General features: G+C 42.4%; 1 protein-coding gene across 15 annotated transcripts in view; it reads left to right on the plus strand.

Moving 5' to 3' along the window:
- Positions 1-26,825, plus strand: part of BNC2 (basonuclin zinc finger protein 2) — a 1,044,043-nt gene that overhangs the window by 618,448 nt on the left and 398,770 nt on the right. For all 15 annotated transcript variants that reach the window (XM_069239536.1, XM_069239525.1, XM_069239544.1 and 12 more), the window contains one exon: positions 20,535-20,683. In XM_069239536.1, the coding sequence (XP_069095637.1) occupies positions 20,588-20,683 (96 nt within the window). In that variant the 5' untranslated portion in view covers positions 20,535-20,587. The remainder of the gene's footprint in view (positions 1-20,534; positions 20,684-26,825) is intronic.

Below are 26,825 nucleotides of genomic sequence, written 5' to 3' on the forward strand. Positions count from 1 at the left end.
CTTTGTATTTATTTTGGGTCGAAGTGTCGATGACAAGTTTTATTTCTGCCAGACCCCCTTTCTCTTTTCAAATCCTGCCGGATTGTCTCCTGCGAGAGGAGTTTTCTTTCTTTTGAGCCGTCCACCCGGGCCCTTGGCACATCTGGGAGCATTTTGCACTTTTTGGCAGCTTCTCCAGAGAAAGGCCCGTGCCCCTTTCTTGGTAAACGACAACATTTGCAGTTTTGAAAGTAAAGTTTTCCCTGGTAATCAGGATCTGATTGCAAAACTTTTTATGCGAGTATTAAGTTAACCATGGCTCCAAAAAAAAATCCGGATTCTTTTCTATTGACAAAGGTGTGTTTTGGTCATATTTGGAATTAGGAGCCTTCATTACCTTCCCCATTATTATATAAACGATTGTGATCACAGGTTTGTCCTTCTAAGTGGATGTCCCTCAAATTCTAAACTGCCAAAATTAGAAGTTTAAAAACGGGATAACTCTCAGATTAGCTGGAACATTAACATACAAAGGAAAAGCCAATAGACTTGACTTGTATATTTTGTCCAGACTAAAATATTTCTCAAAAGTCTTCTGCAGTGAAAAAAGAAAACTAAAACAGTTACTTCCCATATAGACATATCCATAAAATATAGAACATAATGTATGATAATTCAGTGTACTTTGGAGATGTAAACTAGTCCTTCATCCATTGCAGTGCAAGTGCTTCTTAGAAGGCGGAGTGATACAGCAAGCAGTCAATTGCATGAAGCGGTTGCTGGTACTACTCTAAGGCAGAAATAAACCCTATTATTTGTATATATTAAGTAACTGGTGTCTTGCAGACATCTGCACTGCCAAGCTAGACTTAAAAATGGGAATTTACATCGTGTACATTTTATCTAACCAAGTGTCAAAGTTCGAGGCCGTGTGCTGTGTTTGTAAATTACTGTACAACAATTAAACTTTTGATGCTGGCTCTCCACTGCAGTCTTTTCGAACAAAAAGTAAAAAAGGGTAGAGAATTTTCCAGGAGTTTGTCAATACCCTAGAGGTATTATATAGAGAGCAACGTGCGCACTTCCCTGCTTGTCTTTAGATCTGAGCTGCGATGCCACTGAAGTGCGTCACAGCGTGGCACAAGGAAGAGCTGATTGTCATGCGATGTGTGCAGGCTGTTTTCACCGAGTGTTGCGCTGCTGGCAAGAACAGGGACAGTTTTGTCCTGAGGAGCGTCGGATGTTCTTCAGTGTGTGTCACATGAAAGAACAACCACTGACCTTCGCGCCCTCTATTGCTTCGCAGAGCAGTGAGACGAGCTGCCAAGCACAGAGCGACTAACGGGCAATAGCTATTGTTTGGGAGGTTTGCTAAATGCATGTGGAGAAGGCCAAAATTGAAGATGGCTAAGATGACTTTAGACGTGTCTCTAGTGGCGTTAGAACACATGCGTCTGTCATGATTGTGAGTTGCTCGCCAAGTGCAGCTCAGCCAGATTTTCACTGTCATTTTCACCATTGTAGGGCAATGAAGCAGCGTCAGACCTGTTCCTCAAATCTATTCAGTGTTAGCACATGGTCCACCCCCCTGTGCCCCATTTGTGTGAACAAACAAGGGTGATCTCCAAGGGCAGCTCAAGGATTCCCAACACAGGAGGAAAAATGACAAATTCCTGTCAGCTTCCCTGGCCATATTTCATGCTTCTAGTACCAATCTGGCGGCACCCTACTGTTATTTTTCCTTAGAACCTGGCCTAGTTTGTATAGTGTTACCTTGTCAGCTAGCCTGCAATCTGTACTTCTAGGGGCCTACTAGAGCCAACGTTGGTATGCTCTCGTGGGTATGTTCATGAGGTGTTGGCATGTCCAGAGGGCATTGTGCTAGCCATTGACAACACCTTTTACCACTCAGTTTACTTGACTTTTGCTTTGGTTAGAAGATGGAGGCAAATCTCTTAATATGTACTACTTTATTTTTATAGGCATGTGTTGTAGATTGATTTGATACATTTTTTTTTTATTTTTTTTAAATTTACATATTCCAGTTACTTGGATTCATATATTTCCAGAATCTAAAATAGATGCAGCTTCAGAAATGTTTAGCCAAATGTTGACAAAGTGAAAGAATTAATGATTATTTTTTTCGTGAATAAAACTACCCTTTTCTTGATAATTGGGCTTACCAGCATATGCCTACTTCATTTCCCCCTAATTCAGTGATTTTCCTTGTATTTTTTTTTATAACAGTTGAACATCATCAACACGCTTCAATGGGAAAGTATGAAATGGGGCATATATTGTATTGCAAATTCTGTTGTGAATCTAGGGGCAATAGATTGTGACCTTCCGTGGTCGTGTGTATGAGATGAGATATCTTCTGTTGAATGTTTGTGAGTACTGTATATTGGTGTTAAGTGTTGTTGGGACCGCTCTGGTGGTGGGCTGTATGGCACAACTTTGGTGTGTGGAATTTATGAGAGATGTTTTGTTTAATATGTTATGTGACATGTTTTTCTGCAGCACATCTTGAAGGAAAGTGCCACTGGGAGCAGTATATGAACTGGCCATATTATTCATATGGGCTGTATTTGGTGCATGTGAGATGTTTTATATGATGCATTGAGTTGGGCAGTGTCTGTCCCGAGGGGACAATGCATGCAATGCATTTTATCTGGTAGATGCAGCAGCAAGTAATACATTTGATGATTGCTTCACAATACAGCACACCACACTACACCAACTACAATGTATCATACTCTTCCTCTGTGCTCCTTTCATCGTAATTGCTAATGCTTCATTTCACCAAGAAAAAGTTAATGACGCCCTACAACACATAGATGCCATACTCCTATAAAAAAAAAAAATCAACAAACAGACAGAACCCTTCAAACTACTGGCTTAGCTTGAAACTGCCCTTCACCAGCACTCAAATACAGGGAATACGAGGCTGCACAGCAATTGCAAGAATGCATAGAAGCAAGAAGCATCAAGATAATAATGGTTCAGACTGAGAAGAACTGAACCAGCAGGTATTAGAGAAGACCTTATTGCTTCCCTTGACATGGGTCATTTTAAAATTCTGATCGTTGTTGACCTATCAACATCAGATAAAAGAGCAGGATCATAAAATATAGCCCGATTGTCTAGAAAGTTTGGCCGGAATCATAGGCATGGCACTGCAATAGCTGAATCATTCTTGTCAAATCAAAGCCAACGAAATATTAATCTGGTCATCTTCTGCAACAGTTACATAGATGTCATTTAGAATGCCACAGAGATCCCCCTGGACACCTTCACTCTTTACATAAGTTGCATGAGACCTTCGTTCCAGATGTTATCACACCTGTGTCCCTAGTTTCAAATATATGCAGATTAAATACAACTACACCTCTAGTTGGGAAAATTGGATGAACAGATCAAAACCATGGTGACATGACTAATGGGCATATCATTGAGCCAAGGAAATCAAAATGTACCTGAGCAGCTCTAAGACTGAAATCCCTGGAGATAAGTCTTCTGTTCATCTGGCGGATAGCACTAGGTTCCATCACAGCTCCCAAACAATCCAGTCAAGAAGACACACGTTTTGTTCAGCTATTTCGACCAGCAAATCTCAGTGGTGAAAAATGCCAACTTAACGTCATATCACTGCAAAGAGTCCCCCTACTGCTTTATCTACCACTCGCCATTAAACAGGCCAAGGCCTTGATTATTGCAATAGTGTTTATCCCGGTACTCTGAAGAAAGCATTTGTAGAACTAGTGTGCCAAAGGTAAGCAACGAAACTCTGCTTCAACTTGATAATATTTCTATAGCCTTCATAAAACTCACTAGTTTCAATTGAGGCAGAATAACATGTAAACCTTTGAGTAAAACTTTAAAAGCCCAGGAGTGTCTGGGTACCAAATAGTTCCGGGAAGAATTTCCACCCTAAAGACCCAGCCATACTCTGACAGCAAGGCAAACCTGAGTGTGCAAAACACATCTGTAAGGAGCATGAAGGGGCGTTGATCCTGGTGCTGGATACTCAGCTCTAGGAGTCTCTGTGACCAGACCACAGGAACCTCTTTAGTCTGGCTGGGGCTACTGCCCCTTCTGTAAGGACAGGGCCCTACAGAGTGCAGACCAATCACCATTGAAGCCTGCAGCTTAACAGACACCAGGTGATTCCTGCGAAACTTTAGGTTTGGAACCTTGTAACTGAGAAAGAGGATTGGTTATTCAAGATCTAACCTTCATTGTGAAATAGAACTACACATTGCCAGCGGTTATAACTTAGTAAAACACATAAATATACAAAGAGGTGAAATACAATTCAGCATGGTAATCGGCCACATCAAGTGGTGCATGGAATCATACAGCAATGTATCAGTCATTGAAGCAAGGCTCAAACCCTCTACACCCTACAGATGTTCAGACTCACGGTTAGAGAGGACATGTTCATAATTATTCAAAAAAGAAAGACACATGTAAGTAACAGAACTGGATTTTTACAATGTTAAAATAAGGCTATGGCACAGGCCTCTTAGAAAAGAGAAGAGCCAAGAAACGGATGTTTGTGTTTCCATGGGACTTCAGTGTAGTGAACACGCTTCCTCAAAAGGCTGTCATCCCACCATGCTTAGAGCCTTTGTTTTCAATATCATATGATTCATGAACGTGTTTTCGGTTCTACTTATTGCTTGTTACTGTACCTCTTTAAGGAGCAGAAATAGGAGACCTATCCAGTTCTTCCGGCCCCCTAGCTCTAACAATGGCAAGACAATCCCCTCTCACCAGATGCTTGTGTGCACGCTCTTGAATAATCCCCCTTCCTTGCATACATTGGGTACACAACTGTTATATACACCACTGTTGTTTCCTACCAAGATTCATGGTCTACAAATATCAACAAATCGGCAAGGATCCCTTTCTTTTATGTGTTGCAGGCTAAGTGTAAGCCATGTTTCTTCTCTAGAACTGCTAAGGACCACGCAAATAAATGATTGCAGTGAAAATCCGCTGATAGCTTTTTTCCTTCTGCAGTATCCCTTCGAGGGCGTGAGGTTAGCAGTATTTGAGGAGTTTGTAGTTCTGCTAAGTACATAATATGAAAACATGTATAAGCATTTGATGCTTAGATGTTTTTAAAAGCCAAACAAATAGCGTGAAGATCAGTAGCTCTTTTAAGGGGTTGAGTGGTGGGAATTCATGCTTGCATGAGAGTGGCATGCGTTCGCGCCTTGCCGGTGAAGCAGCATTGTTTCCCTACAGTCTTGTTAGCTCATACCAACAGAAATGCAAATGCTGTCCAACTAATTGGGCTGATTGTACATGCCTAAGTACATGGTTCTATGCATGTAAATTTGTACACATCTCACCCTCCTCCCGCTTAGCTACAAACATGCGCCTCATAAGGGTAATTGTCTTGATTAATATCCAAGAGCAAAGCCTTGAAACCAAACAGGCTGTTTAAAGGCTCTGAAATATGAACAGAGAAAATAAACAAATTAAAACAATGACTATGAATAGGAGTTTTTTTATTTTATTTCCTGGCAACAAAATCCTGATATTTGAACAGTAAGTAAACAGCGCATTCTGATAAGTGTCAACTAAACCAAAGGTATCTGCAGTATATGTTTCACATGGTGCAGAGGCAGTGTGGGAGCTAATGAACAGTGTTGATCACCGTTTTTTTCAGAAGTCAGATCCAATATTTCTTTAATTACACATTTTTCCAAATGAGAAGAGTGAGATTGATTCAAGAGCTGTGCGCCTTCTGAGTCTGTGCATGGGAGCACAATGAGTGATTAGAAAGGATCCCTGTGCTCTGAGGACATTGAGTCTCCCAAATCAATAATCAAGAACGTCTACCTATGTTTTTAAAAGGATGCCTGGGACTTAAGTGCATGGATGTCAATTCACCAAAATGCCACCGGTAGCGGAAAAAGGCATCACACACCATTTGACATTCGCACACTTTCTCTCACATAAACACACTGAGCACAAGCATGCACACAACATACATTTAAAAGTATTTTTTACTTACCTCAGCTGCCGAGGGGGTCATATTCAGCTCATTGTATTCCTTTTTATTATACTAATAGTGAATAATATTATATTATTCACTATTAGTGTTATTATAAAAATTGACTGAAAACAAGGAAAGTGGAGTCCCAACCAATGTCCATAAGGACGAGCTGTCACCCTGTTCCTGGCACGAATTTTGCCATCTCTCTTCCACCAGCCACAAAACTTAAAATTTCACCTCACAGGCCCTTACCTTCAGTTTTTTCACGGACACGTTTTGTCTGGTAAAAGCAGATAGGAATTGTCCGAATATTTTAGAATGCAAGTCAGAGAGGTGTCCACCAATAACAAAATTAACACTAAGACCACAGTTCCAAGTAGACATGGGTGAGCCACTGAAAGCTCGAGGCAGATGTCTTGCTCTGGTTCAGCTCCAGGTCCTCTTAGACCTTCCAAGCCGAAATCAAGTCGAGTTTTAATGTGGCTTCTGTCTGCCACTGACCAACTAACCTCATGCAAAGAATCAGAGACAAAGCAGTGATGGTTGATGTTAAAAAAAAAAAAAAAACAGGAGTGAGAAACAGATGCGCACCCACTGGCTGAGTTGCACAAGGTGAAACCAGAAAACGTGAGATCAATCATGTCTTCCTCGCCGGGTCAAATTGTGCGAATTTAGGGAAGTGTTTTATTTTACTGAGCTTCCTTTTTCTTCCTTGAGGCATTTGAGAGCACCTTCCATTATGCTAGTTCAAGAAGCGCTCTGTAGAAAAACATCTCCCAATTTGATTTAATAATCTATAATGTTGTTTCCTGTTTAAGAAGAAACTAGGCCACATCCAGGGTCCACATGTCAACAGATATGCCTCCTAATTCGCTATTGGCATTGGCATGGGGGAGGGAGCAGTGTTTCTGAGCGCATGTTTAAAAAGTATCACTCGTTGTAATGATTTAGTCTGATGTACTAAGGAGATACACTTTTATGTCAAGGAAATAAATTTTTTCAACTTTGAGTAGACTTTTTCATATTTTTACCTAGTATTTGTTGAATAATTGATATGCCAATATTTTTAAGGCTTGTGAAGGGCTCTCTGAGCCAATCCAGACCACTGTCTCCGCTCACCTTTTTACTTTTTTGCCTCACCCAACACTACTTACAAGTGACTGGTTGTGCTACTTTTTGTAGCTGAATAATCCGTGGTCTCAGAGATAAAACTGCTTGTAGGTTTCATGTCCGGTCTCCATGCATGATGACTCTTTCACTAATCGCTACCCAATACATGAGATCATATTTGAAAGTGCTTTCCTCCCCAAAATTTATCGGGCCTTTCCTTCCTCCTTTTAAATTTCCAGGGATTGGGCCTGCGAGAATACATTTGTGGATGCAGACTTTGCACCTGATAATCACCAGTTCTGTAAGCACCGCAATACTTGTAATTGCAATCAGTTGTAAAAGAATGGGGCAACCCTCATGAACGCATAAGCGTCCTAAACCTTTGCTACAGTCACCGGTTCAAAGTACTGAACAAAGTCTTCACTCCAGCCAACATCTTTGTCAGTCTTTCCATGCAAACTTCTTTTATCCCACACAATACCTTTGCTATGCCCTGGCAGTTGCATATATCTGTCCACTTCTGTGTAAATACCTCAACCCACAGTTTGAAACCAAAACTTACCTTTTCAGCATTGCCGTTTACCCCTTACAATTAATCTCTTCATTAGAATGGGTACCACCTTCACCTCAGTGTGGTACATTACCATTTTCCTTGATCATTGTCTATTCAAATAGCAGTGCACTTCTTTGTAAGTACTTATCCATGCTTAGACACCACTGTGTGTGCATCTGGCCAAAAGTAGCTTGTCACGTTAAATCACGTAGGTAAAACAAGTCCTTCCGTTTGTTGTACTTGATGTTTCCTTTTTCAGTGCCATTTTGCAGTCCTGTGCTCGAGGCTTTCTGAATATTTCTTAGTACCCAACGATTCCGTACTCATTCTAGACAACACAAGAAGGGGATTTTGTTTCAAACCAAAGCACATGTTGAGAGACTGGGCACGGTGACAGCCTGAATCCAAGTAGGCTTCATTTATGGCCCACTTTTGTCTTTTGGGTTCATTTGGGCAACAAGAGAAAACTTCTTCTTGTTGGTCTAGAGGAATAAGGGTGCAGTATGAGGATCGTGGGTGGGCGTGGGAGGGGTCACTACTGGGGTGTGGGTGTGGGAGGGGACACTACTGGGAGTGGGGGGGCAGGGAGTCATCTAACAGCAGCAGGAATGCAAATTCCTGTTGCCGGTAGCCTTTCCGCCACGGATTTTGCAACAGTGCTCCTGCCATGGAACCCCTTACGGAACGGGAACTCTGCACACCGCCGGCGGTATTGGGTGGCCCGCGGGTTGGCGATGTGGGTCCAGCCGCCCTGGCGGTAGCAACGGGAATATGGCAGTTTGGCATACGCCAAACCGACACACTCGTTATTTGGCAGTCTGCACTGCCACCCTAGCTGCGGTCAAAAGACCGCCGCTGGCGTGGCGGTTCAGGTTCAACCAAAGTCCGAATGAGGGCCCAAGACTTTAAAGTTTGGTACAGCTCATAAATATCGTAAATGAACACTTTCTGTAACCCTGCAAGTAAAGAGCTGCTGACAGGTTAGACTTCATGGATCTAGCTAATTGCATTGTGTCTATGCAGTCCGTTTTCCCTTCAACAATGCTTTAAAACTATGAAACTTATTTGCATGTGTAGCTCTCACTGAGCATCACTAGCTGAATACCAGATTCTAAATCTGGCGATTCAGTGCTATGACGTAACCACAATGGGAAACAAAGTTGTGCTCCATGTGACTTTCTCATAAACTAACTTAAGACTGCTCTGACAGTGCTGTCATAAAGTCTGTCAGCATGGTGCTTGCCGTCTGCTCTGATAGAGAGAGAGCACAGGTGTGGGAGTGGCAGAGGCAGTAAGGGTTCCGAGCGACATCATAGACAACTCAAGATTCCCTCTTGTTGTCTATTTTATGTCACTCAGGACCTCTTATTGAAAAACATCCCCGTTATTCCCTGTTACCCATATGTCATTCTATGAATTCTGTAATCCATGTCAGATCACTGTCAAAGATGCCGCAAACAAGTGAGCTAAGCCATTCACAGTAGCAAATGGCATACATGTGTTTTGTGTTTGCTGAACTTGAGCAAATTGATTTGGGTGTGAAAGACCCTTACTCCGTTTTACCTTTCAAAACCAGGACTATTTATTTTAAGGAATAGTCATAACTGTATTATCTCCTTAAAATTCTACTTTTTCAATCTGTTTCGAAGTCCACAATGAAGTCCCAGTCCCCTATACAGAAAGTTATATAAAGTCACACTTTGGTATAAGTACTTCCTGATAGAAATATTGTTAAAACTTACTAGTGTTTCTTTACTTAGAAAAAGGCCCTCCTTTCTGTAGTCCTTTTATTTTCAATCTGTCCCACCTTCCTCCCTGTGACACTTTCCCCTCCTCTACTGTTACTTGTCCTTTTGTCTTTTAAGATTTGTCACTTATCACCATATCTTTGTAACTCCAATGAGAAACATTTAGTGAGGACGATGTCATTACTTCCTTTAACATGCCTCTTAGTCAGAAGAAGTGAGGGAATATATAATGCTGTATGGTGATTGCAGACCCAATCCCCAAAAATCTCAAAGATGCTTTCTGAGGTGGGCATACTCCTGCCCGCTGAGGTGGTGCACCTTCTTCAGCTGGCTGGGTATCCCATTTTTGTGGCATACTTACTGTTGCTTCCACGGGTGACTTCACTCCCTTCCTCCCCTGTGCCGTTCCAAAATCCCTCCCTAAGGCACTCCCACTCCCCCTGTCCAAGGACCCCCAACACATGCATTGTTGGCGTTCAGGTCAATAACATTCCTCCAGGGCCTGTGCTGTTTCCTCCTGTCAGAGCTGCTCTGTGCCGTACCCCCCAGATTTATACTTTTGAGGACAGCAGGGTTGCAGGTTGCAGTGCTTAACATAGAAACCTAACCCTTGAAGTTAAATGGGATGTGGAATTTTCCAACCGTAATGCCATTCTTCGAGACAGCACCCTCAGAGTGGTGAATACACAAATGCATATCCAGGTCTCCTATTGGTTATTGATGTCCTTTATCCCCCCACAGAGGAGTAACACAGTCAGAGTATCACGCGGTGTCCACTTGAACAAATCTTTATGTGGATTTGAACTGTAACACCTGATTTACTTCTCTGAAACATGTACAGGCAAAATAAGACTGTTACTTTAGGATCTGCTGTGATCCCACCAAGTCTACAATTGTGTCTCCCTAATGGTTGGATTGGTTATTTTTGATTGAATTATTACATGTGAGGGATGGGCTAGTGCAATGCACCCTTTATTTTTATCTTACATTAGGTTAATCCTCATTTTCCACGTTTTTATTTTAAAAATGCTTTATTTAGAAATGCAAATACTGAAATACAGAAAAATATTGAAATATACAAAATGCTGAGACATGTCAGTTGGATATATCATTGATAATAGTAAGTCAAAAAAATAATGAAAAACAAATGTATGACCAGTGTAAAGTGACAAACATCTCTTAGACAAAATAAGGAGACAATTTTTCAGCGTAGTACTAAGAGCATTTTATACGTTTTATCTGTTTGTAAGGGAAAGGGGGAATAAAAGAAAATAACACGGACGGCAAGGGGATGAAAGCATATAATATACAGGAGAAATACAATAAACTATTTGTTTTTTGGCCTAAAGAGTATTGAAGGGAATTTTAAAAATTCAAGGAGTTTAAAAACTTCCTCATTTCTTATACTAATAGTGGAAGGGTTTGATAAATAATAGGTCAAAGGCTTCCATAACATAACACAATGAGTGGTTTCCCTGTTAACCTGGACAGAAACAGACATTAATGTACTAATTTTACGTTCTTCTATACCACCCATCTACTGAAGGGGCATCCGTGCACTTCAGATCACAATAAACTGAGAAGACGGAAAGTCTCTCAACCCAGCATAGCTGCGTGTTAATTTCTACAATTTATCAGACTAATAAAAAACACAGTCACAAGATTGGAAGCGGTTTAATTTATACAAATATATTTGTTATAAATGCTCATGCGTCACTTAATATTCAGTTTTTCTTAAACCTGTTATTAGTAGTGTAAAAGTGTCTTAGATGTATCAGTCTTTCATTAAGTCTGTAAATATTCCTGATATCATGTTAACAAAAAGGATGACAGATTTCCTTGTAATATATTGTCATATATTGTGTTATGACATTTTCAATTTAATTGTTATGCACATGGAATACAATAAAATAAAATAATGTGACACGAGGTATTTTGATCTATAAAGGAATTATAAGGTTATGTAGCTTAGTTCAGTATTTTTGGAACAGCAGACGTGGAATTGCTTTGGAGATATTTTTATGCAACCAAAAGGAGAGAATGGGATTAGGGTTGATAGAAGCAAGCAGATTCATCTTCTGTCGTCGGGGTTTGTTTGCAGTTATTATGTATCATAATCCTAATTTTCTCCAAATCTTCTCACTTTTTTGAAGACTGTTTTGGTGCTGGGTTCTGTTTCATATTCCATTCCCTAAATATTAAAATCTGACACTCTAGAACAATTTCTTCTAAATCGCAAAATTTTAAAAGAGGGTCTAGAATGGGTATTATTCTGGAGGCATATGGTCTTGTCAAGGGATAGTTCAGATTTTTTTGCAGGTTTGGTACGATGGAAATTGTTGAAAACTGAAGGAAGGTTGTCTTGAAAAAGTGTTCACTTTGTCACTGAACCAACCTTCCTCATAAACATGGAGGGCCATGGGTCCCATCAGTTTTAGGATTTCAGTAATCTGATTGTATGCTATATAGTTGCAGTTTTCACAGTTTTTTTCTTTGTATGTCTGGCTGGACAGCACAGATGTCTGCAGGACATAATGTTGCTAAATCTCCAAAAGACACATAGAAAGGGTTTTGTCTCTATCCAGAGGAGTATTTTCTCACCTTAAGATATTGGCTGATATATGGATCATTACACCTCTAATGGAGTGGTTGCCTCGCAGTGCCTGATGGTCTACTTTGTACCTCGAAAATACTCTTAGGCATCACACATTGAGTTATCTATCTCATTTATGCACTGTGTTCAGATTTTTTTTCACTGATTTAGGCTTCTTTAAATATTTTAATCGGGAATCGTGCACATCACACATAAATGTATGCATAGATTTAACTACACACATGCATAAGGGTGCACAATCCACCTGTATAAAACAAAATAAGCATTAGCAAACCCAATAGGTCTGCCCTTGACGTGACAATGAATGGAGACACTAGCATCCACACATGCAGTTTGCCTGCATTAGCACATTAAAGTGAGGCCTATTAACTTTGCCCTCCTTGTTGTAGTTGTGTCAAAAAGAGACTATTCTGTCCCCTTATCTGTTGATTTTATGGTCTGGGTTCCTTCCGAACTAAGTGGTGTGAGAACGGAGTTGTTGAATGTCAGCTTCTCTGGAGTAATGATGTTTTTATTAATATCATTCAATCCCTTTTGTAGCACAGTTTACAGAAAGTAGCATTCCAATGCTCTTTTAACTCGATGGAGGAATGAATCTCAAAGAGTTGGTCATTTATTGACCCCTTCATCCTTCTTATTAATTTCCCCTGAAAATCATTTAAGCTTGCCTTTCTGAAACTGATGGAGATGACGAATGTCATTGAAAACAACTCTCGAGCAAATGTGGACATAGGATTTTCCTGTTTGTAAAACACTTCACCTCCAGCAAATTAAGAATTTTAAAACCCTACAATTGGGACTTTCGATTCCTTTCAAAGACGCTACCTCCATGCTCAATGTCCCTGTGTCCAATATCCTTGCCTGAAATATTGTTGGCACATCTCTGATCTCCACATTAACACTGATGTTAAATTTGTAATAATTTATTCAGTAGATGGGACTCTGCCTTCAGTGAGCCAGACCCTGGTTTTAAGTGCTAGAAATTTTCATGGAGCTGACTGAGATACTGAGAGCTCGATTCTGAACTCGAAATGTACACCACCCATCTGTTGCTGAATATCAGCCTCCTATGGAAGTCTTCTCTGAGATGTCTGTAAATTTCCTCCAGATAAGCATTATGATATTCTTCTTCAACTTTGGTACTTTTATGCAGAGTAATTTCCTCCACTTTCGTTCTGTATTCTTTAGGCTATAATTGTCAAGAAGTTTTTTTTTTCATCTTGGAATCTGAGTGCTGATGGCTTTGCCGTTGTCTCTACAGGCCCATTAGGGGTGCCTAGTCAGTAGTTCCCAATAGTGTACCATGGTCTTCATTGGAACATTGCCAACTCAGCCACTAGGACAATACCGGCATCTTCTGGAGATGACTCATAAGTGATAATGTGATGAAACGCCCAAGAATGCAAGAATCTCTAAGGTCATGAGAAAACACCTACTCTTTTAAGAAAAGCCCTGTGCCACAATATTGGAATGGGGGATTTCTATATTTTAAGAGAAAATAATTACATTAAAAATTATGTGTTATTTCTTAATTTTGATGTTTATGGTGTTATGAATCATGAATAGGTCAGAGGGATTTTTTTGTGAACAGGTGACACAACCACATGGAAACAGTTTGTTAAACTATCTTGCAATTGGCTGTAAGATGATTAATATAATGTAGACATTTCCTTTTCTATAGACCCCAAGAGTGCCTTCCATTATCTGCTTGGATAATTTCTCTGAAGCATATTTTGATCAGTGACCAAATATACACACCCTTACAAATGCAATATCCTGTGACTGTGGAACAAAAACTGACAAGGTGAAAAGGGAGCCATCGCTGAGCAGAGGAAATTTAACCAAGTCCCTTTCAGAGTCGTGTTCAGGTCAATTTTCAAATGTTCTTGCACTCCAGGTTTCAACTACAAAAATGAAAAATTGATCTTCACTCCTAAATGGAAATTATAATTTACAGACTCAAGTTTTTTTTTATCAAAGGGCTTACTGTGTTGGAGAGGTCCACCAACCTAAGAGGTTTTTCCGTTTGAGTAGGGACAGAAAATGGGAATGCGGGCTGGCAGTGAAAAACACTTTACAGTTTTCACAAAATCAAGCCTTCTTATGAATTAGACTTTTTTGGGAAGGAGTTCCTATTACACGAAGTGTACACCTACAAAAACTTGGGGCCAGATGTAGCAAATTCCGATTTTGCGATTCAGAAATTGCGAGTCGAGGCGACTCGCAATTTCCGAATCGTAAAATCGGATGCAGAACGGTGTCTCAGACACCGTCTGCGAATCTCAATGGGGTCGCAAAGACCCACCTCATTAATATTAATGAGGTGAGTCGCATTTTGCGACCCCATTGAGATTCCTTGCACTCACAGGGATGGTGGCCTGCTGAAGACAGCAGACCTCCATGTCTGTGACTGCTTTTTAAATAAAGCAGTTTTTTTTTGTATTGCAGCCCGTTTTCCTTAAAGGAAAACGAGTTGCAATACAAAAAAATTACGAAACCATTTGGTTTCGGTTTTTCAGAGTAGGCAGTGGTCCATTGGAACACTGCCTGCTCTGAAAAAACATTTATGGCAACATTCACAAAGGGGAAGGGGTCCCATTGGGACCCCTTCCCTTTTGCGAATGGGTTACCACCAGTGTGACACTGGTGGTAACTGCGAATTGCTTTGCGACCGCGTTCGCGGTCACAAAGCAATTCTGCATCGCGGTGCGAGTCGCAAATGGGATGGGAACACCCCTTCCTTATTTGCGAGTCGCATTCCCATTTTGCGAGTCTGTACCGACTCGCAAAATGGTAATGTGCATCGCGATGCGCGTTTTGCATGGTGCAAACTGCGATTTTCGCAGTTTACACAGGGAAATACGGATTATATTTCCTGTGGAGACAGAAAAAATGGGAAAAACAAGGCAAATGCATTATTGTGTCTCACCTTAAATGTGCTAGTTTCCTTTGTTGGCAGACTCCACGGAGTTGGTTTTTGACTTTCAGGAGAATCCCTGGTAATCTGACAGACTGGGTTTTCAAAACCTATGCTTGGAGCAACATATTTTGTAAATCGCAAGAAAATCAAAATCTTAGGTAAGACAAAATTTATTTCAACCTAGATTTACAATTTGAATGTTGAAAGATTTATATTAATCTTCAAATCAACATTAACGTCAACCTATTCATGGGGCAAGAGAATTAAAGAGCAGTGGGCCAACAGCACTAAGTTGTCCAAATGGCCTGCATATAAAACCTGTTGTGGTCAGAAGAATAAAGGCAAACTTTGAAATAAGGAAAATGTATTTCTACCCAAAGGGTACAAGTAAAGGTCACCCACTCCTAATGTCCTGCTGTCTTCCATTGACAGGAGATGCAATGCTGGTAACAGAACATTTTAAGGATAGTGAGGTAAGTGAAAGCGCACAGGAGAAGAATAGAGGGGAAGGTAAAAGACTAGAAATAGTGAAGGAATTTGACAACAAAATCAGTGATTAACTTGAGTTTTCAGACACTTTTAGGTCCCATATTTACTCTGTCCATTCCTCTTAAATGCAGTTTGCTACACTAAAACAATAGCTGATATGTCTGAAATATCTTACTCCTAACAGGTTGCAAACATTCTAAAAAGAAATATGAATCTCTGCTAAAACAAGTGTGGAGTAGGTAAAGGTAGCATGGCCTACATATATTGCTTCAATTGTATACTGCATTAACATGCCTGGTCTCAGGTACCCTATTTGATCTTGCATATTAAAAGGTCATAGATGCAACTCTATGCCAGCGTACTTTGTGCATGACTGCGGAACTTGCAGACGAATTGTACTACGTCCATTATTTACTGGCAGTTGTTGAGTACGGTATCCCTTAAATACATTTCATTTTCAACCCACACAGCAGTCACAGCGGATGTATGCACACTCTCAAGTTAATATATGAAATTGGAAAGACATACCCTATGGGGCGGATCATTTCGATTTTGGGCTTTCATGTCAAAGTACCTGGAGCTATAGGCTCCAGCAGACCACAGTACCTTAACGATGCCATTATGAAGAAACATGAAATATGTAGGAGCCAAGCACAGCCCCAGCATTTCCCAGTGATGGCTGCTATCCTGAATTAAGGGGGTCCCCTTTGAAAATAAGGGGACTTGCACATTTGTGACTGTACACGATCTGCAGGCCCAGGGCATCATGTACCTCCCACTTTAGCAGTTTGGAGGGTAATGTCACTCTGGAGCTTTGTGTAATGTAAAACATTTTTCCATTTATGTTTATTGTTCTTTAATCGAGACTCCAAACAGAAGCTCTAAAATGCCTCTGCAAGAAAATAGTGTGATAGAGCTAGGGGATAAGGGGGACAAACGAAACGAGAGAACAAACTGAAGGGCTGAGGATGGATGGATGGAAAGGAGAAAGAACACAAGAAGAGTGGATTGATGAAGAAGAGATTGGCGTGAGGGACTGAACGAAAAGTTGTTTTTTGCAGAAATGGATGGATGATGGTTGAAAGATGAATGGAGAAAAGTATGCATAGGTGAGTAGAAGTAGATAAGGTTGACTGGGTGAAAGGAGAGAATTATTATTTGCTTAATGAAGGAAAGGAAGGAGAGGAAGAGGGAGGGAGGGATTAAAGGAAGGATGATATAAAGAAAGATGGAAAGTGGGCTCGGTGAGAGCAACGGAGAGATTGATATATTGAGGGATGTTGGAAAGGAAGGAAATTTGACGTTGGTTGAATGGATGGATGAGAGACGGAAGGAAAGAAAAAGACAGAAAAAAACGCTTGAGGTAGGTGGATGGAATGAGAAAAGACAAATGAGGGTGGAGAAGGATAGATGGGAAAAAAAGAAATAATGCTGGGCTCGCTCTCATCACTTGGATGCTCAATACTATTTCGAATAGGTTTTGAAGTGTTTTTTCCTACCTACAGCCTTGTGCAGGCATGAATGAGTGCTTGAACAATCCCACTACTCGAGATACCTCAGACTCCAATAGTGACGATTTCTCACAAGCACAAAGAAGCTAACCAGCGTCTAGAGTTGACAGTGACATTTGTCCTGCTGTGACGTCTGTCACACGGCCCTTCTTTCCTGATGCTGTAGGACACTTGGGAACTGCTGCAGGGGTAATTTCATTGCAGCTTGAAAGAGAATATATTAGAAATGTGTTTTTCCTGTTTTATTAATAATATAGCAAAGAAAGTAAAACAAATCCCCCGCAATTGCAGGCTTTCCCTGTAATCGTGATGTATTATAACACGGTAGAGAGCTGTGTGGAAATAAAGAACACTGTGGCTTCCGCTTTAGTACACAATTTGTTTAATCAATATTTAGTTTGTTGACGCTGTTTTATAGTTTAGGCACCCTCCAGCCACCACCCCACTTCCCCCCACCCACTTTCACTTAACCCAACTCTCATCCATCATCCCTCATGCCTGTTTGGGACGTTTGGTCTATCCCCACACCCCACGAAAAATAGTGGCTATGGTTTTCTTGGTATTTTTTCGAGATACTGGGTTTCTTTATGGGGGGTAGACATTTTCACATAATGCCTATTTAAAGAATGGACAGGGTTCCTATGACTGACATTCTCAGCAATACAAGAGATTTTGACGTAGACGGTGCTCTGAAACACCGCCCCATTCAAAGATCACAAATTGAACAGTAACAATAGCTAATAACTGGAGCCGTTTGTATTGCGGTTGGCGATATTCGAGACTACTCCTATTGTTATATTTGGGACTAGGCACCGCATATCACGATATGCCCAAAAGACTGTCGTGTCCTCTCAGGGAAGGATCCGCTTGGCGCGCCTGGCAGCTCGGCTGTGCCCTCTTCCGGCTTACTGCCTAGGACTGCACCTGTGCGAAGTAACCTGGCGCCTGGGGTAAAAGGGGTTGGGGCTGCGTTGGACGTACGAGCGAGCCCGACTAATAACCCCTGCGCACACTTCATCGATTTTCCGGGAAAGACTTTAAGAACTAAACAAACTTGGAGTTGGTGTCTTAATAAAGTGCGCCTCACGGGCTGTCACTTGCAGTTACAGGGCTGCGCAGTTCCTGTGGGTGGGCAGAGCTGTCCCCGGCCCCTAGCAGCAGACACCCCCCACCCCTCCCCGCCCCCAGACGAGCCCTGGACTCTGCAAGGCCACCTTGCAGGGCCCGGCGGGGAGCACATTTCTCAGTTTTACCCTAATGACTTGCAACACTGATAATGTGCCTGATGATCTTCCATTGATTTCACTATCACCGGCTTGTCTGGTAATTGATCCGTTGCTGAGCCTCTAGTTAATTATATCGGCTCTGACACGGCCCGGCCCGCGGGGACGCCCGAGTCTTGCAGAATAACACTTTTAATGAAAGAGTCTATTACTGCAGGTGCGGCCTGCTGCCGCGCGCCACTCGTGTCTGTGCTTTTGGTGGGGTTTCTGTGTATTCTTTCGAGGACTGCAGGACACTGGGATCCAAGGGGAGGGGAGTGAGGGAGGAGCAGGAATGAGAGATGGGGTGGAGGGGTGATGGAGGGCGGGGAGAGGAGGAAGCCTGGTATTGACAGTGTCCTTAAGCCTCCCACAAATAACAGCCATTAGCGGGAAGGTCAGGCGCTGAGCAGGCAGCTTGACTGAGGCACTGAGTGCCACTTCACGAATCGAGAGCCCAGCACATTTTACGGCCAGTTTAAATGGGTAATAGCTGGCTGTAAATGCACAGCCTCTGTTGGCACACTACGACTACGTCCCCCCTTACCAAGTAGTCGACCTGTCCTTAAACATTTAATCTTTCAATGTAGAATATGTGTATTTTATTCAAAGAAATTTTTTGTGGTTGTCACTGGCGTAATTGTTATTCCATCCCGCCAGACAACATAAAGGGATTACGTCCATTTTCACCTCATAAAAAAATATAATTCAATTTTGGTCTCGCACTCGACGGAAGGAGAATCTGTCTGGGCTCACCCCGGCTCCCCTCCCCTCAGAGGACGTGAGGGTGGCGGGTTTGAGAGCGTGTGCGCGTCTAATGGTGGCGCACGCCGTGGGGAAAGTTTTTAACAGAAAAGCTTTCAGGCTGAGGCTGCGGCCGGGGAGGCCCATTTGTGTCAGCGGCGCGAGGACCCATCGCTCCTCATCGCGCGCTAATGACCCCGCGAGCACCGCGCGCCTCCCTGGGCTCCTCCAGCCTCACTTTACTGCCGTCCCTCAACAGGAGAGTGCCTCATCCCTCCTCCGGACGCACTCTCTCTTTTTTTTAGTTTTACACCTTATTTTTGAGCAGTCCGTCTTATTTTAGGATTAAAGCTCATCCGTCCAATTGTAGTGGTACCTCTGAAAAAAGACTATAGCTCAGTGCGTCACTGCACGCGCTCCTGAGATGTTTGCAATCTGCGGTGCGCAGGTTGTAATCCAAGCGGAGGCGAGTGCGTTTATCATTCTTTCGAAGTCGAAGCAATGAGTACCCTTGCGTTGGGTAACTGTAATACATATTATTCAAGCAACGGTTCGGCTGTTGGCGTGGACTACGTAAATGGTCAGTATAAATCGTTTTATTTCTAATTCTAGATGCACATTATTGAAAAAGACTGCATGATGATTTCCACTACTACCATTTGCTTAAAAACGATTACATTGTTTAAAAACATGGTATTACAACCGAGCAGTAAATATAATTTGTGGCTTTTAAACAAAAGCGTGTATATACGTTTTTTTTGCATGGAATACATGCATTTCTGTTTTTGTTCTATGGCAGTGGTATCCTGCTTGGTTTTTCGTCTGATGGAATTCTTGTTTTTATGCATTTCAATTTTTTTTTACAATTTCAGTTTATATCAATTTTAGGAAAATGTGATTTCGTTAAATCTATGTGTTGTGGGCGGGGGTGGCATGTCTTTTCCGACCATTGTCCACAGACCTCTTCAAAAAAAGGGGAAATAACCGAATAATGCATTTTTAGGACAGCTGGGCACGGTTTCGCGGAGTGGCGCGTAACACGTGCCTGGCGAAAAGGTGCCCACCTGGTCATTGTCTTAGCTGGCAGGTGGCACGTTGGGAGGGGGGCGGAGTGGGGACAGTGACAGCACACATTCCCATGCATGGCCAGTGACAGCTACAAAAGTAACTTTTGAGGGGCTGTGTGCGGAGTGGCCGGTGGCAGACGTGGCATGCCGCTTCTGATAGACAACCCTGGCCGAGTGTGGCCTCAGCCTGCTCAGCTCTCCCCGTCCAGGCCACGCCAGCTCCCGGCGCTGCCCCGTGCCGCCTGTGTGCTCTGCGCGCAGCCCGCTCCAGCGACCCCCGGATGGGGCTGCTGCCGGGACGCACACCTGACAGGCAGCTGCCCAGGGGACCCCCCAGCCCATGCATAAATGATAGGGGGGATCCGCGCGGAAGGTGCGAAAGACGCGCTGACCCCCCCGCCCCTCCTGCAGCTGCACTCCCCTCCCCCTGCCCCAAGTGACAGGCACCGCGCAGACAGCTCCTTAACTCCTCTGCACGCGTGCTGCCGGCTGCCAAGAGGCTCACAGCTTCCACCTTCACTTTTCAGCCCGCGCAGGCGGCCGCGGATGTGAGCGGAGCGGCGCCCGCACCGGCAGCCCCATGCAGTACGGCACCAGGACGCCCAGCAGCGAGCCCGCCTTCATGGGCACATGGCAGCCCGGTGAGGCCAACCTGCTCTTCAGGATGTCCCAGCAGGTAAGGAGGGCTGCGCGGCTCGCCGCGGGGGGAGGGTGAGGGGGTCTGCCTGCCTCTGCATGTGAAGCTCCGCGCTGCCCGCCTGTGCCCGCCGCTGTGCCAGGCAAAGTTTGCAAGCCGGCAGACCAGTGCAACTTCCTTCTTGCCTTTCACGCTTCCAGGCGCGTGCCATTCCAGTGTGAGTGCCGCCTGCACCTACGGTCGCACAAAGGTCACCCAGCAGCGGCGGCTGTAGCGGAAAGAAAGAGCAGGTCACAATGTGGCAGTGTTTGGGCTTTCTTCCCCTCTTTTACTTTCTCAGATTGTCTTTTCCGTTCTTTTCTGTGCTTTTGTACCTTAACTTATGTTTCCTTTCTTCTTTTATTCTTTCCTGCTTTTGTTCTTTTAACACGCTGCGTCTTTGTTTTACTGCACTTCTTTATTTCGTGTCTTTTATTGCACTTCCGCTTTGCTCTAGTCCCGTTTCTTCCTTTTCTTTCTATTTCTTTCTTACCTTTATTCTTTCGCTGTTTCTTCTTTTTCATTTTTCATGTTCCCTCCTTTTTTCTTCGTTAGTTCTAATTCCCCATTCTTCCTTCCTATCCCAATCTGAACACTTCCTTCCTATCTCTAGAGTAACTTTTTTCTTCCATCCTTGTCATAGTGTTTCAGTTGTTTTTCTTTGTCCCAAGGTTTTGTCATGCTTCTCTTTCTCCCTTCAGTTCCATGTATTCTTTTTAATTCACATTTCCCTTACTCCCCTTCTTTCTTCCCATATTCGAGCCTGATGGGAGATTTAGGGGGCCCTCCAGAATAGCATAATTGACTTCATGTGGCCGCAGGCAGCTTTCTCCCATCCGAAGGAGTACAGACCAGTTGTGCTGTAACTTTTGCCAGCGTGGAACACGGGGTCGTTCGTGGAGATTTTCAGATGTTGACTTTCCTTCGCTCCCACCCTCTCTTTCGCCCCGCTTTCTCTCTCTCGCCCCTCTCTCTCTCCGTTTCTCTATCTCCCCCTTTCCATAGACACGCAGTTTTTTTTTTTTAACTGAGCTGTGACTTGGCTTTATCCCCAGCGCTGCTCCTGCACCGGGGGCCGCCTTCAAGGCATCTTGGAATGCTGGTTCTGAGGGAAAGCTGAAATGTTATTGTGAGGCCAGTAATAACTGATAATTAATCACAGGAGTGGGTGTCTTTGTACCACGCTCTCGGTGGTACGTGCCCGGCCTGCCCTTGCTCCTTTTGCTCAACCGGCTCTGTGCAGGGCGTACCCCAACTGCGGCATGGAGTTAGCCAGCCTCATCTTGGCCTAGATTCGAGGCTGGGAGAGGGGTTCACACCGGAGTCCTCTGTAGGGGTGTTATATCCCAGTAGAAGTGTGTTTTTTCGCCTCCGTGGATCAAGTCTTCGTCCAGCGTATGGTCAGTAGACAGTAAAGTACACAGTGGTCCCATGAACGCCACTGCGACTCTGACAGAGGTCGAGCTGCTGAAATCTGCTTCTTGCCCCTAGTAATGTCTAATGTGTAGTGAATACACAAACATGTTGTATGAGTCTTCTAGTGGAGAGACAAACCTAAGTGAAAAAGTTAGTGCAAAGATTCTTTGTAGCCTCAGCCTTCTGCAGGGTGCTGGGGATGTATTGTGTATTGTGACATCTCCTTTGTAAGGAGGCACTGTCACTGCCCCTTATACCGGTAACCCTACTTGGTATAGATGAGTGGATTCAGCACATGGCCACTTCAGCACACTTAAAAGAACACTTTACCATCTACAAAGAGTTCCCATGGGTCGTTAAGGTATTACAAAGACCTTGGTATGCATGTTGTCCTCCTCACAACATCTTTTCTGAACAGGGCATGCACACTGCTAAAAAAGTAGAAAAGAAGCTCAGCTTGGACAGTCACTGGCCTCCGAATCATCCACGCTTTCTGTGAGGTCTGCTTAAGAGAAGTGAGATTGGAAATAAGTCTTCCTCCATAGTCGCTCAGGATTCCGCGCCATCCAACCTGAAGGATAATCAATTGATGAATAGCTGTTGAGCCTTGTAGCACTGGAGTGAGCTTGAGCGGTTTGCTCTAAAAAAGCTTTTTCAAATAGACTTAATGCACAGCAAGACCATGTCAGGGGAGCTTGAAAACACAGAACACCAATATGAAAAGGAGGAGCATATACACACAAGTGGTGATAAATGAGAACAATCAATTGAATACTACAAAAAGGGCAAAGCCAAAAATCTAATTCATTTTTTTATGTAGCTCCGCTTTCACTGTTTCACACTTTTCATTTGTACCATAAAAATCCTGGCATTTCTATTATATGGGAGTTGTGTTTGTGCAAGAGACAAGTGTCTTACTTGCTTGTAGGGCGAAAGAGTAGACCCATGTATAGAGAAAACATTGTAAAATGTCTGAACCCCGTGGTACTGATTGACACTCGGTCATCTCTTCAAAAGAAGCTTTAACATTTCGAAGGACCTAGTATTTTAGACTCGTTGTTCTGCAAAGTCTTTTGTTAGGGACATTTTTCAGATTTTCTTTCTTTTTTTCCAGTAATGATATTTCTTTGATTCCTCTAAGCTCTGATTTAAATGAGCTAACCTATTTATTGGCAGGAGATTTTGATCATCAATACGGTCAGTATGCCAAGGGATGCATGAAGACTGTAAATCAGCATTTGTATACAACTTTGTGCTACTAGTAACAGGAAATACAAACGTGCCCACAGTTGACGTGAGAATACCATTAATGTGCATTCAATCTCTAATGCATCTCAAGAACTGTTGGCCACGTATTACTGCTATTTAAAGACGAGTTACGTTTTTATTGTCCACCACTTTGGAAGCGGCCAGCACAGAAGTCTAATTTGAACTTTTACATCAGTCAGCTGTCAAAAGTGTTAGTAAATATGAACAGTGAAGATATTATCATTTCGGGCTAAAGGTTGGAGGATGTTCCCCATCCAATGAAACTAGTTGCTCCAATAAGTAAATGGCCCTTGTCATTGTCAGCCTGGGTAGTTTATACTTCTCATGGGACTATTTGTGACTGCTTTTGTGAAGGAAGTTGGTCTGAGCCTAGATTGATGAAGAATTGCAGTCTTTATTTGCCCTGCTTCTTTGCCAGAGATCAAACCACAGTGCGTGCCTCAAGAGTTTCTCAAAGCGCTACTAACAAGATAGAAAGTCAGCCTGTTTTTTTGGTCAGCTGGGCCTTTTTAGGTGTCATTTCATAAAATGCTGTGTGCATTTAAGGCTCCTCTAAGAAGTGATCTTTCTTCTTTCAATGACCTTCGGGTCTTGTAATACTCCGGAGCACTCTGGGACATTTTAAGAAAGGCTTCCCTAAGTGAGAAATTGCTGTAACCCGTGTCAGAAAATGCCACAGACAGCATTTGACAGCTTTTCTTATGCTTGGTGGTCGGAAGAGGCAGGGAAGAGAAGGGCTTTCAAATTTACACTTCTAAATGTCTTTGCCCTCTCATCACTTTCAATTAAGAGTGAAAGAATAGTACGTCAGGTCCCCCATCAATGAATGAAAAGCACGTACCCACGTGGAGTGACATGTGAGTTGCCCTTAGATAGATTGACATTACCTTCTCTATGTGTATGTATGGTAGAGTTGTTATTTACCAACATGTAGATGCTGCATCACTCTTAGGTCACACTAGCATTAATTAGTAACTTAGTTCAATCAATTAGTTATATTTTTCACTACATAGTGATATTTTTCATTATATATTTGTTATACCCAGAACGTCATACCAAAGAGGTGTCTGCCGGTATTACTTGCTTCTTTTCGACACTGCAAGTTGAGACCCCTCATTGCAGTAGCAAGATGCCTGCCTCTCCTCCCCCACCCTGCAGAGGCTACATGCATATTATTTGACCAATGTGTTGGAATAGAAATCTAATTATGGTGGCGGCTACTTCTGTCCTACATCAAGTTGCGAAGTATACTGCTAGACTCTTTTTGGATACCTCTGAATTCTTTACAGCGGCGTGAAGTGTTGGCCTGCCTGTCGCCTATGGCCACTGCTTTGAAAATAAGCACGGGCTAGCATCCTGAAGCAGCAGTTATGTAGTAGAAAGATCACCAGCTCGTCTACCTCGAGTTTCATTTGCCTTTTCTTTTATTTGCAAGTCAAATTGTAGCCACGTTTTTCCTCATAAACACTCCTTCTCTAAAGATATAGCTATGAAATATGCACAAAGTGCAGTTGCTTTTTGTCCATGTATACAGATCCACTTAAAAGCTCCCCTATGGGTGTTTTTGCATTGTCTTGACGTCTTGTGCCGGAGATTAACATAACCCTGTGGCTCCGATACTCCTGAGCGTGTGGAGGGTCACCCATATGGCTGCAGAGAATCCACCACCTTTTTCTAGTCCATTTGACAAACTTCTCAGCTTGCTTACACTATCGCCACATTTAAAATAAATAGTTTGACATAAATGTATGAAATATTCATATGGAACGCATTAAGTGGCGTGAGTCGCTGCAGCAGCTCTGCTGTGTGTCATATGTTAATTTGCGCTGCAGTTCGAGACATAAGGTTGCTTTCCCAGGTTTAAAGGAAAGGATTACTGTGGTGAATGTGATCAAGTGTCGATTTTTTTTCAGGCCAACAACATAATCTTCCTCACCCTTAAATGCTTATTTTGCATTCCTGTTGGTGTATATTGTGTCCCAGTGTATAAATCCAACCACCTGCTTTTCAGTATTGTCGCAATCTCCAGCTTCGAGTTAAGAATGAATGGTTTGGACACATTTTTTTTAGAGGATTTGAAGTGTAATGTCTACTTTCTAAAAGTGTCTTTGAAGGTAAATTGAACAGGTTTTGACGACAAAGTAGCTTGGCTCCGAGGACAGGTAGAAAACACGAATTTAAGGTGCCCACTCTTCTCTCGGTAGTTTGCCTTCATTGTATAACCATTGTCCATTGCTATTTTACTAATAAGTACATATAGGGTTTTATTTAAAGGGTTTTCTAAATGAAGTAAGCAAGATCTTTTGAACTTCTAGAAGTTATGCTCAGGCGACGTGTGCATTTATTTGCCTGTTGTTATTTGGCATTTGTATATTGTACAATCTTACTTTACATCCATGTCCATTCAGGTGTCAAAGAATGTGTAGAAACTGCATTAAACCATACCGTAATGGTAGTATTTTCTACAGCAGTGTGCGCTGCGAGGGGAGGGTATCCTTTGGGAACAATATTAAACGATACAACTATACTATAAAAAATGCTACTTTGACCAGCATGTAGTTTTCATTGTGAAAGTGTTGATTGTGTGTATGGAGATGTGCGTTTTTCGATATAGGCCTGAATTTTGAAAAGACTGAAAGGAATTCGCTGTGAGTTGCTGAATTTCGATTTTCCTAAATTAACCTGGTGGGAGTGCGCTTTCACAGAGAGGACGCTTTTGTTTAAAATATATATATATATATATATATATATATATATATATATATATATATATATATGCACACTAACCTAGTTATGTATTTTTATATTGTACACTAAACGTGAATTTTTTAGAAAGATGTACAAGTAAGTGGATATGGCACAGGTCATTTCACATACATGCAAGTAAGATTATTCTATTGTGTGACTGCATCTGCATGCAAATGAAGTATTAATTCGTACTCAAGTGGGGGTCTATCCTATGAACCTCTTGCACCATTTGAAGTTATTCCTATGCTGTCCATTTTTTCATGTGTCAAATTGAGATACATCTGAATTTTAAACAAATGTTTCTATGGGGCGCAAGCTATTTGCTATACCTGTGCTGATTGCTGAACCTTCTAGAATCCCCACCCTTTCTTATTAACGTAGAGCTAGCTCTGTATGTAATGCTGACAGTGGTGATGTAAGCAAAAGCTGGGGTTTGACGAATAGAGGGGGTATCCTCACCCTGTAAGGAAGGGCCAAGCAAAGAGGTTAAAATTGCTTGAGGGGAGAAATTATTAGATCGGAGGGTACAAGACGCTGGTGTCTTTTGAATAGTTGATGTGATGTCACAATCTCTACAGCAGTACCTATGTCTATACATCTCGAAAGTTGACCCTGGCCATAGCTTTATGGAATAATCTGGCTCTTCCGGAGTCACCGTTTTTCGCTAATTGCTATCAGAATCGTTTTGGATCAAATAAGCACCCCAGTT

The sequence above is a fragment of the Pleurodeles waltl genome, chromosome 1_2, assembly GCF_031143425.1.
Source record: "Pleurodeles waltl isolate 20211129_DDA chromosome 1_2, aPleWal1.hap1.20221129, whole genome shotgun sequence".
In the NCBI taxonomy this organism is placed as follows: Eukaryota; Metazoa; Chordata; class Amphibia; order Caudata; family Salamandridae; genus Pleurodeles; species Pleurodeles waltl.